The 17,899-nt window shown below is 44.5% G+C and overlaps 1 protein-coding gene across 1 annotated transcript in view; it reads left to right on the top strand.

Moving 5' to 3' along the window:
* The first annotated feature begins 1,171 nt into the window (after nucleotides 1-1,171).
* The window catches only part of Deup1 (deuterosome assembly protein 1), a 58,124-nt gene continuing 41,396 nt past the window's right edge, over nucleotides 1,172-17,899 (top strand). The window contains exons 1-5 of the mRNA XM_060369707.1: nucleotides 1,172-1,318; nucleotides 2,399-2,471; nucleotides 13,000-13,171; nucleotides 14,493-14,588; nucleotides 16,646-16,777. Coding sequence (XP_060225690.1) covers nucleotides 2,443-2,471; nucleotides 13,000-13,171; nucleotides 14,493-14,588; nucleotides 16,646-16,777 — 429 coding nt within the window. The 5' untranslated portion in view covers nucleotides 1,172-1,318; nucleotides 2,399-2,442. The remainder of the gene's footprint in view (nucleotides 1,319-2,398; nucleotides 2,472-12,999; nucleotides 13,172-14,492; nucleotides 14,589-16,645; nucleotides 16,778-17,899) is intronic.

Genomic DNA, 17,899 nt, shown 5'->3' with positions numbered 1-17,899 from the left:
CATTTCTTGTCAGGAAAAATACATTGTATATTTCAGCTTGGGCAAGAACAGAGGCTATGGCTAATAGTCTCAGAATAATGAAGTTTCAGGAAAAGATAAAATAACCACGCTTCACCTAGCCCCTGTCAGAACTGTGCAGCACTAATCAGAGCTAGCATGCTGAATCACTCCACAGTGCTCATCTGAGTACCAGGCAGGCCTGGATGGAGGACTGTGGGTCGGATTAACGTTGACAGCCATGTTAAAGTAGCAAAGTGGCACGAATGACGAACGAAGAATGCAAATGAGAGATTTTAAGAACTAGCAATCAATCAACTGGACGTGTTGAGAAACAATTACGCTCCTAAAATCAATTCCGCAACATTCCGCAATTCACGTGCTTAGAAAGTTTACTTACAGGCATGCGTGGTAGCCCGCGCCTCTAATCTCAGCACTGAGGGAGGCAGAGGCAGGCAGATCACTGTGAGTTTAAGGCCAGCCTGATCTACAGAAGAGAGTTCAGGACAGCCAAGGCTACACAGAAAAACCCGTCTCAAAAAGCAAAACCAAAAATAAGTGCTATCACACCTATGTAGGTACATGTATCAATGTATGTGCGATTTTTATAACGTGTGTGTTCTATGTCACATGTATGTGTGTATGTATGTATGTATGTATGTGATATATATGTCATTTCCTTGGTGAAATCCGCAGGGTTGGACTGAGACTCTGTCATCAATTACTATTGGAATGTGGCTGAAAAGGAAAGAATTTGGAATCAGCTCCCGAGGACTCGGGTTGGTTCCCACCATTAGAAGCTACTTCCTTACTCCCCAGTACAGTCTGATCCATCCAACTGGCAGTTTTCCAAGAGCTGAGTGGAAGGGAGAGGTTCAAATGGTGCGAATACAGTGACCACGGAGTGAGCCGCACGGATTCCCAGCTGGAAGTCACTAAGGTGAATTGAAAAGGTCTTTGCCTAGAGTTCTTCCTTCCCCGTGCCTGGGAAGAGGGCCGAGGTCCAGGCTTAGGAATCCCGGTCTCCGCTGAGTTCCTGGTGGCTCGCGGGCTCTCTGGTTGGGCGGTGTCCTCCCGCGCTTCTCTGGCGCCTCTGAGAGCAGCGGGCCTCAGCTAGCCAGGATGGGCGGACCTCGGGAGGCGTGTGTCTAGGGACTAACCGCGCCAGGGCTGGGGAGTTCCCGCTGGAGGGAAGCAGACCTATGGAGTCCGGCCGCGTCTCCATGGCAACCCAGTGGGAACCAGAGGCCCTCAGCGATGGGGTAGGCAGCCGGCGGGACCGGCGGCCCATGCCAGCAGACGTCTCCAGAGAGAAAGGCAGGTAACCAGCAGACTCCGTGAACCCTGGACCTGTCCCTGCCTTTGGCAGCAGCTAGCGCGGGGATGGCAGGGACCACACTTGCTGGGCAAACTCAAGAGCCAAGCTTCCAGGAGACCCAGGGCCTGTGCCTCAGTTTCCCTCTATTATTTGTCTGAACTTTCCGATCTAGTTATCATCTCCCGTGTCTGCTCCACTGCTGCAATTCCTGTGGTGTGAAAATGATGTGACTGGAGATTCCTCCTCTCTCCTTCCTTCCTCCCTTCCTTCTCCTTCTTCCTTCTTCTCCCAGTCCTCTTCGCCTCCCCCTCTTCCACTCTCTCTTCTTCTTTCTCCACTTATCCCCTCTTCCTCTTTTTCCTCCTCATTCTTCTTCCTCTTCCTCCCCTTCTCCTCTTTCTAGGGTACTTAACTGGTTCATACATTTCTTAGGCGCGTTAAATTCACTTTAACCCTTTGTTCATTTATTCTTACAGGTTAGTCCACTGACGGAAGAACCTCCCTTGGGGGGAGGGGGCAGAAGTGGGCATCTGAATGCCCTGGAGCTAGAGTTGTGGGTGTTTTTGAGGCACCTGACCAGCGCTGGGGTCCTCTGTGCATGCTAGGCACTATGCGCTCCAACTGCTGGACCAGCTCTCCAGCTCCTATTCTTAGACTTTTTGTCCTAAATCTCATGCTGTATTCACGCCATTAAAAGGTCAAGAAAAGCCAATGAAAGAATACACTCAAAGGCAAGGCGTTGGGACTCCACTAAGATGGAAACTTTGAGGGCTTCTAGACAGCACCCTCGAAGCAGGAAATACAAACTGAGCCCTCCACAAGGCAACGGACACCTAGCTGCTGCTGAGTCATCGATGAGTGGACGCTGGTTTCAGCCAGTACCACGTGGCTCAAACAAACGCTGAGAGATAGCATTCCTATTTGTGTGGGAACCTCAAGGCAATGACGCCCCCTTTCTGTGCTTGTAGAAGCAAGAAAACCCATACTAAATGGCTTGCCAAAATAAAATATATATATATATATCATATCTTGTATTAATATGTGCAAACATTTTATAAATCTAAATAATTTTCCTCCTCACAGATTAAATATCAAGAAGTGCAAGCCAAATGTAGACCATTGTTGGCATGGAGAACCCAGCCCATACTGTAGCAAGGTAAGTTGTGTTTAATTAGCTGATTTTTACACTCAACGAAGCAGGAGTTTGAAATGAATGTTACAAGAAGGATATGCTGACTGCTTGGGCTCAATGGACGGAGGGAAATTTCAAGTAATTTATGAAGTATCCACTCAAGTGAGTCTTTCTGATGCTGAGACTCTGTCTCTAACCTGGAAGACGGTACTTCCCAACTTTCTTTTTCTTTTTTTATTTTTTTTTTTTTTATTTTTAACATTTCCCAACTTTCAGTGCTGCTGTTGGCATCACAGGCCCAAGACTCAGCTGTCTTCCTCAGCCCTTACACATCCTCAGCACAACACTTCCTGGCCAGCTGGCTCTTTTTTGCTCTACTGAGTATTTCTCTGCTCATGTTCTTAAGAGTGGCCATATTTTCTCAACATTTAAACGTAGCCCACAATACATCTATTTCCACAGCACAAGAACTGGGTGTTTTAGATAAGGGATGCAATTTAGAAAAACATTCTCTGGGGTAGAAAACGGACCACATTCCGTTTCACCATCATTTGTCCCTCCTCTTCGCTAGCATCAGCACATGAAGAGTTCATTGGCCATCAGGCCACTGGATGGACTCAGACTGGGGAGAGCAGAGGTACTTCAGAGCCCAGTCTTGACTGTGACTGCTTTTGACACTAGCCACAACTCTAGATGTCGCACTTTTGGTAATTCTGCTCAGACTGTGACTCTGACATCAGATAAAGGAAGGGGGGGAGTGTGAACAATGATGGCTGCTTCTGAGCCCTACATCCCGGCTACAGCTCTATTCTCAACAAGAAAACATAATATAGTGCAGTATAGCCAAAGCTTCTGAAACACAAACACACCAGATACAAAGCCTTAAGTAACATAAAAGCCCACCTCTGTGTCAGAACGAGTGGTTTCATCCCTAGACCCAAAGTGGTTGCCTCAGCTCCAGTTACCATGACTATCTCCCATCACAGTAGTACTCTTAATGAAGGGGGAAGGAAGGGCAGGAAAGACTTTCCTTGTAAGAGTCTGACCTAGAGATGTCAGGCCTCGCTTATGTTCACTAACACTGGCCAGAACTCAATCTCAGTTAGTTGTAATAAAGGCTTAGAAATGTGGCCTCTGGTGAGGCAGCATATGTCCTGCTACAGTCCAGAAATTCCATATGTAGTTGGTGCTGGTTCTAGCATTGCTCAGCTCACCTGCTCCTCACTTACATGCCTGTGTGAAGCCGTAAACATTCGGTAGAAACCATCCTCTGCTTTCTAATCTGGATCTTTTCTCCAGACTAGTAATCTGTGGATTCTCTCTGACAGTGCTAGTGAGCTCTAATCCACAGTTAGCCATGAGCATAGAGAGTCACCATCACCGCACAGCAGGACACGGAGTGGCTGACCCCTTTATGCTCAGTTCATTAGGTTGGGCCTGGGACTGTGGCTCAGTGGTAGAGCACTTGCCCTGCAGTTGTAAAGCTCTGGGTTTAAACCCTGGTGCTGCAAAGGAAACAAGAATCAAGGCAGACTATGAGACATAAATGGTGGACTTGCTCAGTGACCCAGGAATGGCCAGACTTCATTTCAAGCCAGGCTCTGGTGTTAATACACCTGCCCTTACAATGGCACAGTTAGGCGAGACCTTTGAACAGTGATGACACTGAGGCCTGAACTCACAGTGTCAATGGGATCAAAGCTAAGGAACCATCATTCCGAATACCATGAAAACTCTGTTAATATGTAAGAATGAAAGGATGGATATTGGGGAGGTTATTGTTGCTATAACAGTATGCCCAAAGCTGGATAGTTTATGAGGAACAGAGGGATATTTAGCTCACTTTTGGAGGCTGAAAGCCGAAGAGCAGACAGCCTTACTTGGCTATCTCTGCTGACAGCATCAGAAGGAGGTATGCAGAAGATAAGGAAGCTAGGGAAACCCAGGGGCTAGGCTTCTCTTCAAGACTCAGCTCCACAAGACCTAAGCAGACTCCTTGAAGAACTAAGTCTCTTCCAAGGATAGTGACACCTATGCCAAATTGTCTCCCACAAGGCTAGACCTTAAGGGTCCCACCTCTCTGCTTTAGCATACAAGGAACCACACTTCTCAACCTTCAGGAGACGCACTCCAGTCACACACTGACCAAAGCACCTGGTAATTGCAGGCAGGGAACGATGGTCCCTTGGTCGGGCTTTATCGCTGGATCTAATGAGAGGTCAGAATTTAGGATACGAACTGGAGATGGTACCAGTAGTACCTACTGATCAGACAGATTTTTACTCCTGGTCACAGGAAACAGTTGTACAACATAAAGATGCACAGCAAAATGGAATGAGAGAGGGTTTGAGCAACTCGAGTCAGGTAGTCTGCTTGTTCATGTTTTAAGAGTCCCGCAATGTCCTGTGGAGTTTCCATTTGTGAACAGAACTGGACATGGATGTCTGGAGTTAAGGGCTTGGAGCTGCAGAAACTTCTAGGGGTCAGCACAAGCCAGCAAGAAAGGTTCATGGAAAATTCCAACGTTCAGAAAGCAGAGTACCTCGTAAAAGTTTTATTTCTTTGAAAGTCTAGAAAATAGGCCATGTCATTGCTTACCTGGCTTGTCCTGTTGAGGCCTAGAGAAACATCTAGCACTGGTGTCAGAGAGGAAAGGCAGAATGGCTCTCCTCACGTCACTGCCATCTCATCAGCTCCCCCTGTGTCTGCTTGGGGACAGGGGAATGCCTGGAGCCTGGCTTCCATGGCACATGTTCTGTATAGGAGAATAAACATTATCAGTTTCCTCAAAGCTTACATGGGTCACTGTGAGGACAGGAAAGTCTGTGAGCATTTTTCTTTTCAGCTATGAAGTTTCCCCTTGAAGAAGAGGCCAGCACCTTCCTTCATACACTCCTTGCCTGCTCATCTCCCTATCTGTGTGCCCACCTCCCTGTCTGTCTGCTCACCTCCCTGTCTGTCTGCTCATCTCCCTGTCCACTCTCTTCCCTGTCTATTCAGTGGTTGACAAAATGTGAAATCATCACAGAGGATGTAATGCATTTTAACATATCATCTTCCTTTCACAAAAAAAAGTTGATATTTTAGGTTTTCATGTCAATGGAGATGCTGAGATATTATGGAATGTTTCACCATCCGGTCAGAGGCTTAGGACAGGTCCTCACTCATGCATTCCTGCACTCCTTCTTTGGAACAAGGTGGTTTATAACACTTTCACTTTGATTAAAGCTTCTTGCAAGTGAAGAGAAGACCGGATAGAATATGAGCCTCAGAAATAGGCAATGACTACTGCTTATTCAGCAAACACCAAGGGCAATGGTAAATAACTGGAAGGCAGGGAAAGTGCCTGGGAAAAGGCATGTCCATGATTCAGTAATTGGTTTTGAGTAAGGGAGCTGTGAAGCTGTGATCCATAGGACTGCAAAGGACAGCACTTGTATTGTCCCAAGGGAGCCACGCTGAGCACTGTGAGCTCACAGGGATCTGTTTGGCAGCTTCTGGGTCACCTCCACAGCCCCTTTGCCTACATCTGTGTCTCACGAGCTGCAGTAGCTGATGAGAGCCACCTGTGAAAGCTCTGGTCACATGTAGTAGCTTGTCAGCTCAGGCAAGCGAGTATGTAAATTATTTCAGAATGAGTTTAAGAGATTTACACAAAGGTAAGGCCTGAGATTGCTCACCACCCTTGAAAACTCTCCTGCAGGTGATGCATATCTCCTAAAGAAACACGCTCTCCCTGTCCCCTTCCTCACATGATGGCCTCCTTATTTATAACGATGAACTACCTTACCTCTCTCCCAAGCTTCAAGATCAGTGACATATCTGTACCCCCCAGTACAGCCCCATTGTAATTATTTATGTGCTTTCTGCACTTTCAAAGTTGCCTTGTTTAGGAAATGCCAGAATGCCCACACAGCTGCTGGCCTGATGCTGTCTGGCTCTCTTTTAAAGAACCAGCACCTGAAAACAGACATAGTAGCTCAAGCCTGTCAGTCCAGGATTCAGGAGGCTAAGGTCAAAGGGCTGCTGTCATTTTGAGGCCATCCTGAGCTACATATTGAGTTTGGGGCCAGCCTGAGCAACAAAGTGAGACATAGATACCAACACAAAGGCCCATGTTTCTAAGCTCTTTGAGGGGAGAATCCACCTGCTGTTTGCATCATCCTAGACATTTCCAGATACTTCCATGTGTCTTCTATGCAGTCCATTTTTATTTCTTATTTAAGTGTTCACAAATGACATTTTTATATATACTCAGGAGGTACAGTGTGAGGGACTGAGTCCCATACAGACAAGGTAGAGTGAGCACAGCAGGGTGATGAGCATTACTTGTCACTTCCATCACGTCTTACTGACAAGTGCATTGACTAGTCTTTCCTCAACACTTTGAGCTGTATGAAATATGGATGTATTTACCATTGATTGTATTCACTGTGCTGGGCCACAGTCCTGTCAACAGTTTCATGTCTCTCTCTCATTCCTTCTCCTTCCATCCAGTCTGGTAATGCTCATGCTATCAATGTCTATGAGAGTAGCTGCTTTAAATCTACATGAGTAGATGGCGTGTGCCTGTTTATGTCTGTGAGAACTCACTTCATTTCATAAGTGCCCTTCAGCTCCATCATGCTGTCACAGATGTCAGGACTGCATAGATTTTTATGGCTAAATAGTATTCCACTTGTGTCTTGGCCATCTGCTGGTTTGAGTCTATGTCCTAGCTCTTGTAAATAGCAATCAATTTGGGTTGTGGGCACCTTTTTAACATTTCGTTCACCTCAGGTATATTAACTGCTGTGAGATTGCTTGATCATATAGAAATTATGTTCTGTTTCTAGAAACTTCCACAATGGCTACATTAATTGATGTTCCCACCAACATTGCACAAAGTTTCCTCTTGCCACACATCTTATCACTTGCTCTTTTCCTTTTGAGAATAGCTTTTCTCACTGTGGTGAGAGCCCAGATAGACAAAGCAGTCTTGAGCAGAAAGAACAACTCGAGTCATTATATCTCAGAACACAGTAAGATTCAGCCATGCATGACATCGGCATAAAGACAGACATGCAGACCAATGATGTGGAGCAAAGCCCAGAAACGACCCCATGAGTTTACAGCCAATTGAATTTTTACAAGTTGCTAGAAATATGGGGAAAGAATAATCCTTTCAATATACTGCTGGGGAAGCTGGATATCACACAAGAGAAAGAATCTACATCTCACCAAATACAAACAGCAACTCAAAATGGATTATAGTCTGAAATGTAAGACCCAAAACTTGAAAACCGCTAGAAAAAAACATAGGAGAAAAATTTGGGGACCTTGACCTTGGCAGTGATTTTTTATATATATATAGAACCGTGAACACAGAAAACAAAACCAAAAAATTAACAGACAAAATTCCATTAAACTAAGAATTTTCTTCTTCACAAATGAAGCAATCAAGAGAGCACAGATGACAACTGACAGAATACAGGCAGCCGGTAGACCACAGATGACAACAACAGAACACACACAAACGTATTTGCAAATTGCTTATCTGACAAGAGGCTAATATCCAGAATACACAAGAAACTCATGAGATGTAATGTCAAAACCCAGATAACGCAGCTGAAGAACTGGCTTGGGCCCATGCCTTCGGTGTAAACATGGGTCTATCTCATGCTGCACCCTCCCCACAATTGACCTCTGCTGCTCCTCCCACCATTGATATCATCAGCTTTCTCTTTTCTCCTCTCTTCTTCTTCTTCAGATGTCATATCCTGACGTTTAATCCCAGACTATTCCATCACCACAAAGGCCTTTGCTCCCTCTCCCTTTTGACCACTCACATTAATGCAGAAGGGTCTAGCTTGATTCCAGAGCCTCCTCCTACAATGAATTGTTTCCGAAGATAAACCCAAAAGTAAAGACAGTTTGCGTGCCTTAAGCAGACACAGCCCACACAGTCCCCAAATCTGATGACTCTAAGTCTAAATCTGATGACTGCTTTTTCTCTTTTGGCTCCTCAGTCAACTCTTGAGACATATTAAAATCTACTTAGGAGGATGTTGAAAGGATCCATGAGAGGAAGTAAAGCAAAGTCCTTAATATAATGTAGCTGAGGTGTGACTAAAGGAAGAAATGAGGCTATACAGAATACTTGTGCCAAGCTACCAAGAAGGAGACTAAACCACCACTTTTAAAGTCTACTTTGAAAGTTTACTAGAATTGCAGTTTTAAAATCTCATTTTTTCTCACCAAAATGCACATTTTTGTGCCTTTCTCCTCCTCTTGCAAACAAGCTAGTCCCTTGCCTTTAAATACAGCCTCACTCAAGATCTCAGGACATGGACTGAATAGAGTCCAATTCTTTACAGAATATAGTCATGTTGTGAATAGAAACCTCTAGAGCAGTGGTTCTCGGCCTTCCTAATGCTGCAACCCTTTAACACAGTTCCTCATGTCCTGGTGACCCCCCAACCATAAAATTCTTTTGTTGCCAGTTTACAACTGTAATTTGCCACTGTTTTGAATTGTAATGTAAATATCTCATATGCAGGATACCTGATATGCGACCCCCTGCTGCTCTAGAGCATGTCCTCCACTGTTGTTTCTCCTGGCATTGTGGCCTTCCACCCCTCTCTAGAATGGCCCTTTAGGATGCCCCATTAAACTCTGCTTACAGCATTCCAGGGCTCCTCTAGCCTGCAATTCCATTCTGTGAAGCAGATCCAAAGGCTTATCAACCATAAGATCGGGTAGTAACAGCAATGGCCTCACTCCTCAGTAGCAACTGTCTGCATAATTAATTAAAATTTCTATTTTCCATACCAAAATGTCTGTCTAGAACAGCCTAAGGAAGCACCTTAGTTATTTTTCTATTGCTGTGATAAAACACCAGGACCAAGGCAAGGTATAAAATAAAGCATTTAGTTAGGTTTATGGTTTCAGAGGTTTCGAGCACATGGTGGCAGGAACAGCTGGGAGATTACATCTTGATCTGCAAGTAGGAAGAGCTAGCTAGGGATGAGAGGAAGCTTTTGACTCCTCAGAGCCCACCCTTATGACACACCTCCAGCCAGAGTCCAATCGCAGCCTATGGAAGCCATTCTCATTGAAGCCACCAAAGGAAGAAAGTTTATTTGGTCTTGTGGTTTGAAGGGATTCATTTCATCATGATGGGAAGACAGTGTGGCTGGGTGTCTTGCACCTTTAGCTGGAAGCAGAGAGATGAATGACAGTGCCCACTGGGCTTTCTTGCTCAGCTCCCCTTTCACTCATCTGGTCGCTGCCCTGGGTTTAAGCTACCCTGAGTTTAAACTTCTCTCATGACACACACACAGATCTACCCAAAGCTGTGTTTCTGGGTGAGTCTAACATCTAGTCAAGGTGAAAATGAAGACTGAACCTCACACATGCGTTTGCAGACAGGCAGGGTAGACTGTGGACAATCCTGGCAGGAGAAGAAAGACTTTGGGTCTGCTGTGGTTGTGGACTCTTGTCATAGAGAGGTTAGAGACCGGATAACTAGATGTAAGCATCCTAAGGTATTGTTTTTTTTTTGGGGGGGGGAACATATTTATCCTTCTCTGGTTTCTGAGCTGGAAAGGGGAACAAAAATCAAGAAAGCGCAGTGGCCATGTCCCACCATCTGTGTATACACCTGTAGAGTTGGTTTGGTTCTCTGAACTGGCAGGTGAGGACAATGCGGGTGAGGGTCTTCTGACACGAGGTCTGGCCACCATTCACCTGAACACCCAGGTTCTGACGCTGAACATTGAGAAGACAGAGTACAGCTCAGAACTGCACCCCACACAGTGGTGACTCAGTACTGTGTGGTCACACTGTGTTGAAAGTCCCAAATGACCTCAGCATCACAGTAGGTCTAGGAAGGGGGAAAGAAGTCACTGTGAAAACTAAATCTCTTCCTGCTAACACAGTATCATCTCAGAGAGGGGCAGTTGCCTATTCAGGGAAGACCTGGGGCCTATGCTGGGTAAGTGATTTTGCAAAATAGATCACAAACTGCAGGAATCACTTGGTATTCTTCTCGAAGGCTTATTGAATCTGATCCGTGCACATGCTAGACCAAGAGGGGCGTTAGATGATCTGTGTGATCCCTTCCACCTGGAAGTCTTGTGTTCTGACTTATCATAGCATCATCACGGCCAGAAAATAAACCATTCTTTTATTAATTTAACAATACCAATGGAGTATATTTCATAATTCCACACTGTACTGTGGGCCAGCATTTTAATTCCAGTAGCATGTTGCATTTCCACATGCCAAAGTGGCAGTAAAAGAGCTCCTTTATCACTACGGAGATCTACTGAGCACTTACAACTTACCATGTCCGGGAGCACTCCCTATGTAAGGGAGCACTCACCACATGACAGAGTACTACCCTCACACTACAGCTAACTCACCACATTGTGGAACACTCAACCACAGGCTGGAGCACTCACAACAAACTGGAACACTTATCATATGCTAGAGCACTCACCACATATTTGAAGACTCACCACATACTGGAACACTCACCACAAGCTGAAGCCCTTACCACACGCCGGAGCACTCACCACACACTGCAGCATTCACCACGTGCTGAAGCACTCCCTCTGTGCTAGAGCATTGCACTGGGGGTTATGATAAGATAGTCATGAGAAAGACTTGGCTGTTTTTTTGTTTTTTGTTTTTTCTCAACGCCTACACTAACAGAAAGAAAATAAATCTTATTGACACTAAAGAGCAATGCTAGTAGTTATGAAAAAAATAATGTGAAAATTCAAGGCCATGATTTTATTCTTCTCAGCATCATGATTCCAATTAAAAGTTAGTCATGCTCTCTATGGAAGAATTGGCATACTATCTTTTTTGAGTTTAAGTTTCAAATAAAAATTTAAAAAGCCTTTGGGCCTTAGTCCAGCACTGCCATAAGCAGTTTCAGAATGACACTTTGTACTTAGCCGCTCTCTGATATCAAGTCTTCTGCATAAACTAGAGAGACAGCATTGCTCAGATGGTCTGGGAAATTCTGGAAACACAGGACTTGGGGGTTATTGTGGTTGGTACCATAGATTTTAAGCCAGTTCTTGTTGAAAGGTTTTGGTTTTACTGCCTAGTACACAGGACTCCACAGGTGGGAAGCTGAGACCTGTGTCTGATCCTTCTACAGATGAGCCATGAAACCTTGGATCTGACTGATGTTCCAGTGTGCCTGTCAAACCGTGAATTATGACAGACATCTGTGTGTGTCTGTTTTCACTTGTTGGATTCCTAAGCATTTAGCATTTTTCAGAATTACCATATCCCCTAGGATTAGCATATTCTAAAAGGATGGTGTTTGCTTGTTAGATTTGGCTTGGTTTCAAATTCAGTTTTGATTTCTTTGAGATAAGTGCCTGGAACTCACTATATAGTCCTGGCTGGCCACCTTAGTAATCTTTTGACTCTACTTCCTGAGTTCTGGGATTATAGGTAGGTGACAAGATGTCTTTTTTTAAGGGTATGTATGCACTGTGCTGGCTAGTCAACTAGACAGAACGTAGAGTCATTGTTATGCCCAGTTCATGAGACCCCCCAAAGACCACCAGGAATTGACTCTGCTGCAAAACACATTAGGGTTTATTTAATACAAGCTTGTGTCTGGGTTGCAAAACTTCCTGTGGAAGCAAGAGAGGAATGTGGTGGGATGGTCTAGGGGAACAAGGTTTTTAAAGGGAAAAACTGCAAGCAGGGAGTTACATGCCTTGGGGTTACATGATTGGGTAAGGGAAATTGACTTTTGAAATGATTGGTTTACTTTAGGCACCAAGTCTACAAACAGTTCTGCCCTGGCCATCTGAGTCAGTTTCCTAGCAACTGTATTTCTACTGGGCAGGAAAAGAATACAGTAAGGCTAGTTCCTCTCTGCAGGTGGCTGGACATGTCTCCACCTGGCTAACCTTCGTTCAGGCTTGTGCTTTAAACTTTAAAGCAATATCACACACACACACACACCCCTAAAAAAAAAAAAAACTTATTTTTTTAATTCTTTGGTCTTTCATCATCCAAAAGGAAGGACTGTCAATTGAGAAAATGCCTCCACAAGATCTATCTGTAAAGCGTTTTCTTAATTAGTGATTGATGGGGGAGGTCCCTGCCCATTATTGGTGGTTCCAACCCTGGGCCGTAGTCCTGGCTTCTATAATAAAGCAGGCTGAGCAAGCCCTGGGGAGCGCCCCTTCGTAGCCTCTGCACTGGCTCCAGATTCCTACCCTGCTTAAGTTTCTGCCCCAACTTCCTTCAATGATGAACAGCAATGTAGAAGTGTAAAGAAATAAACCCTTTCCTCCCCAACTTGCTTTGTGGTCATGGTGTTTCATCCCAGCAATAGAAAGCCTAACTAAGACAAGTACTGTCAGCTTTGTAATTATCTTTTTTATTTAAGTGATTAGCCAGTAGCTTTGAGGTTTCTTCCTACTTAAACAATTGAGCCATTTGAGGAAGTGGCGCAGCTGCACGGAGTAATGCAGGAATCTTTCCTGCCTGATCTTACTCTTCTGAAATGGTCTCACTCTTCTGCGTTTACCAGAGCTTCTCCTTGTGAAGCTGAACTTCAGGAACTGATGGAACAAATCGACATCATGGTGAGCAACAAGAAGCTGGACTGGGAAAGGAAGATGCGGGCTTTAGAGACACGATTAGACCTTCGGGATCAAGAGTTGGCCAACGCCCAGACTTGCTTGGACCAGAAAGGCCAGGAGGTACTGAGCACACATGTCAGTAAAGTGTTCACCACCAAACTCATTTGTAACTTACAATTCTGTCAGCAAATGCAGTGTTAAATGTATGCTATCCGATAGGTGCAGAGACTAAACTAAGTCAGGTGTTTAGTGATGGAGACAGACTCCCCACATCAATGCTGCCAGTAAATGTAAACAGGCATTTAACATATATGTGTAATAACATCATTTGGAAACAAAGGTAAAAATGCTTTGGCTAGTAGCTGACACAGAGGCCAAAGCTGTCTTTGTTCAACACAGTTCAGGAGTGTTTGCTTCTTCTCATCTGCTAGAAAATAATTTGTGAAAAAGCGTATCCAAAGTAAATTGCCAAAGGAGAGTACAATGATGAAAGTGTACATGTGTGTGTGCTTGCTTGCGTGTGTGTGAATGTGTGTGTATACGTGTGTGAGTACGTGTGGGGCACATGTGCATGTGGGGTACCCACTTAGGAAGGTTTCCTTCTATTCCATGGCTGCTCACTGCTGAGCTGGTGCCCACAGGAGAATGTGGGGTTACACGTGCCTTTGGGCTTGAAGAAAAGCACACACAGACCTAAATGTCTAGGCACTACACCGAGAGGCCTAAAAGGAGAAAACTTTCCAGTCAAGAATCACATATCATCAGCCACTTTCCAGCTCTGTTGACTTCTGGATAGAACCTGGTTTCAGCAAAGCTAAGGGTGTGAGTGTGTGGCACATGGATGTGGCTCTCGGTTCTGGTTTCCCTTTGCAGGAAAGGGAAAACCTTTCCTGGTCCTGGCATATGCAAGGACCTGTAATGGCACAAATACATATGTAAGTAGGTGCCTTGTTTATATTTAAAGAGAATAGTCTAAATTCTTAAAAGTGCTCTTAAACATTTTTATTTTCTTGTTAATATGTTAGTTCTTATAAAATGCAGCAAGTATCCATAATGCCACTAAAGTGGTAAGGAATGGAACCTAACCTAAAGAAAATCCCTGAATTACATTAGCAGAACTTTTACATGAGTAACAAAGGCACAGCCTCCTAAACAGATAACACAGAGTACATTCTAAATCTTAATTTAAAATGCAACAGTGCCAAGGATCTCTTGTTAAACACACATCCATACTGTCCTATTGCATAGCCAGTGGACAGGGCTAGCGACCTTTGGTTTCTGTGACTTCAGTTATTAGTGCTATTCTAAGAACTACCAGACAAACATTCACTTACGGCTTAGTGCAGAAGTTTTACTTGGCTCGCACCTCTCCTTTGCTCATTTTCTGATTTTTTTAAGGTAAAATTCAGAAAAGCTAATTTAAAGTTTGTTTTTAATGCAGGTGGGGTTACTTCGACAGAAGTTGGACAGTCTAGAAAAATGTAACTTAGTAATGACTCAGAACTATGAAGGACAGCTACAGACCCTAAAAGCTCAAGTAAGAGAGTCTGTTAAGTGGAACGTTTGATACATATTTTGACCTATAAAATTTTGTTAATTTTTTTTAAAAATTGTTTTACATACAAGCAAATATTCTTGAGTCTTAATGGCATGTTTATCTCTGGCTTTCATTATCTTATGTGTCCTGATTTGTCTCTCTTAATAGACTGTCAGCTTGGATACCATCTGCTCTGCCTTCACTATGACAGGGTACTAGACAAATAACTTTGTTTCCCCAGAGGCAATTTCTTGTAATTATTAGTTATGAGAACCAACAAAACCTAAATTTCACTTCTGTGGTTATTTCCTAATAAGAGTAGGTTTTCTTCCTCAGCAAACTAAAGTACTGATGTTTGCTACTATGAAGTTAGTAGCTGAAAGAACCAAGTTGATCTTGCTACTGATGGGGTGTTCATAAATGCCAATGCCACTGCAAAGGTCAATCTGTCACCCATCACTGCAGCCCTCCCACTAGGCTTGACTCAAGGGCTCCTACCACAGATGTCTCATAGGGCAGGAATCACCTCAGCATGGCAGGCCAAGCAGCTGCCGGGGCCTTTAACCTACCATAGAGTCAGTAGGAGATTTGATTGTGAACTTTTACTACCAACTTTTCTTGGATAGCAAAATTTCATGTCTAATAACCTAGATAACATAGCCTGGAATATTCAATGCTCCTCCTTACCTACCTTTTCTAAAAAGGGGAGTCAACTGTTGAGAATAGAATAGGAAACATTTGAAAATGTTTGTCTGCATTTTCCTGCAATTAAGTCAAGTACCACTAGAGGACAGCTTATATTATGAAAATGCATACAGATTTGAGACCAGAAGCATCTAAAACCTATCACAATCTTTTTTTTTCCCCTCCTACAAAGATAGCAACTCAAATCTGAATGACAGTCAAGTGTGGATATGTCTGATAGTTCTGGAGAGGTGGATAGCTGTGTTTCTCTGCCCTCCTAAGCACAGTTGAAAGCCCTGGACACTGAACACAGCACATGAACTTTATAGAAAGCAGAAAGAAGAGCCAAGTTGCTTAGGGAGCTTGAGAGCCAACACAGGGCAGCTCACTAGAATTTGTTTTAGCATCATCACACAACCCAGACTGTATAATGGTGCAGACAGACAGACAGTGAGCAAAGCACAGAAAGTTGTGTGCATATAATCTGATTCTTGGAGGAATGGCTGAAAGAGATGCAAAGACACACATCTAGAACCCTATCTATAACTCATAGGAGAGCCTTAAAATTATCCCCATGACCCACAGGAAGACAAGAAAGGAAAACCAAACTGCAAACTAGAGGAAATCAGAAAACAAAACACAAGAAGCCAAGCTTAAATTGAGCATATCCATAATTATATTAAACAGAAACAGTCTAACCACACAAATTAAAGAGTGCCAGATACACGAAAACTGGACCCAGCTCAATGAGCTGTTCAAGGAATTTTCTTCAGATATTATTATACAGGGAAGTTGAAAGTAAATAGAAAGCCAAAACTACAGCATGTTAAATTTAAAAAAGTAAAGAGGTGTGCTGCCAAGACAATTTAACATTAGAGATTAGCCCTTCAACAGGTACCCAGAGACTGCTAAAGAATATGCTAGGAGAGGCAGGTGAGATGGACCTTGAGTCTGTCAGCAGCAGCTTCAACACAAAAAGAATCAGTAGAAACAATAAACAGATACTCAGAAATCTCCTCAGGTGCTATCATATGATCTGTAGACATACATGAAAGGATGAGCCGGCTATTACATCAATTGCATTATTGTAAGAACTGTCAGCAGAAGACAGCATTAAGTAAAAGAGAGGAAATTTTGTAGCTTCTAAGAACTGTTAGCTTTGCCGCCTGTTTACAACTGAAACAAAACTGAACAAAACATCAAGTGAGTCACAGAAGAGTCATATCCAGCCTCAGTAGCTGAGCTGTAATAACAGGATCCATCCTCGCTAACTGGAACACTTGAGTTTTACTGCTCTTTCTAAGAGCTGTGTGACAAAGAAATATCGTGAAGGCCAGCTGCAAGTAACTGTTCCTATCTCCTGTCATTTGCAGTTTTCTAAGCTAACCAATAACTTTGAAAAGCTGAGATTACACCAAATGAAACAAAACCATATTCACCGAAAGGAAGCCCCCACCAAAGAAGACATACCCTTTGAGCTGAGCAGTTTGAACCAGAAGCTAGAGGTGAGCGCGCACACCGGTTTCTTGTGCTCTGAATGTGGACTTGGTTTGTGCTCTACAGTGGTCTGCTGCAGCTGTGGACTTGGCTTGTGCTCTGAGGTGGTCTGCAGATGTGGACTTGGTTCGTGCTCTGAGGTGGTCTGTTGCAGATGTGGACTTGGCTTGTGTTCTGAGGTGGTCTGCATATGTGGACTCGGTTCTGTTCTGAGGTGGTCTGCAGCTGTGGACTTGGCTTGTGCTCTGAGGTGGTCTGTTGCAGATGTGGACTTGGTTCATGCTCTGAGGTGGTCTGCAGATGTGGACTTGGTTCATGCTCTGAGGTGGTCTGCAGCTGTGGACTTGGTTCATGCTCTGAGGTGGTCTGCAGATGTGGACTTGGTTCATGCTCTGAGGTGGTCTGCAGATGTGGACTTGGTTCTGTTCTGAGGTGGTCTGCAGCTGTGGACTTGGCTTGTGCTCTGAGGTGGTCTGCAGCTGTGGACTTGGTTCTGTTCTGAGGTGGTCTGCAGCTGTGGACTCGGTTCTGTTCTGAGGTGGTCTGCAGCTGTGGACTCGGTTCGTGCTCTGAGGTGGTCTGCAGCTGTGGACTCGGTTCGTGCTCTGAGGTGGTCTGCAGCTGTGGACTTGGTTCATGCTCTGAGGTGGTCTGCAGATGTGGACTTGGTTCATGCTCTGAGGTGGTCTGCAGCTGTGGACTTGGTTCATGCTCTGAGGTGGTTTGTTGCAGATGTGGACTTGGTTCATGCTCTGAGGTGGTCTGCAGATGTGGACTTGGTTCGTGCTCTGAGGTGGTCTGCAGATGTGGACTCGGTTCGTGCTCTGAGGTGGTCTGCAGCTGTGGAGTTGGTTGCGTTCTGAGGTGGTCTGCAGCTGTGGACTTGGTTCTGTTCTGAGGTGGTCTGCAGATGTGGACTCGGTTCGTGCTCTGAGGTGGTCTGCAGCTGTGGACTTGGTTCTGTTCTGAGGTGGTCTGCAGATGTGGACTTGGTTCTGTTCTGAGGTGGTCTGCAGCTGTGGACTTGGTTCATGCTCTGAGGTGGTCTGCAGATGTGGACTTGGTTCTGTTCTGAGGTGGTCTGCAGATGTGGACTTGGTTCTGTTCTGAGGTGGTCTGCAGATGTGGAC

Source organism: Meriones unguiculatus, chromosome 1 (genome assembly GCF_030254825.1).
Source record: "Meriones unguiculatus strain TT.TT164.6M chromosome 1, Bangor_MerUng_6.1, whole genome shotgun sequence".
Classification (NCBI taxonomy): domain Eukaryota; kingdom Metazoa; phylum Chordata; class Mammalia; order Rodentia; family Muridae; genus Meriones; species Meriones unguiculatus.
The sequence above is the reverse complement of the archived record's forward strand: the minus strand, read 5'-3'. Positions and strand labels throughout refer to the sequence as shown.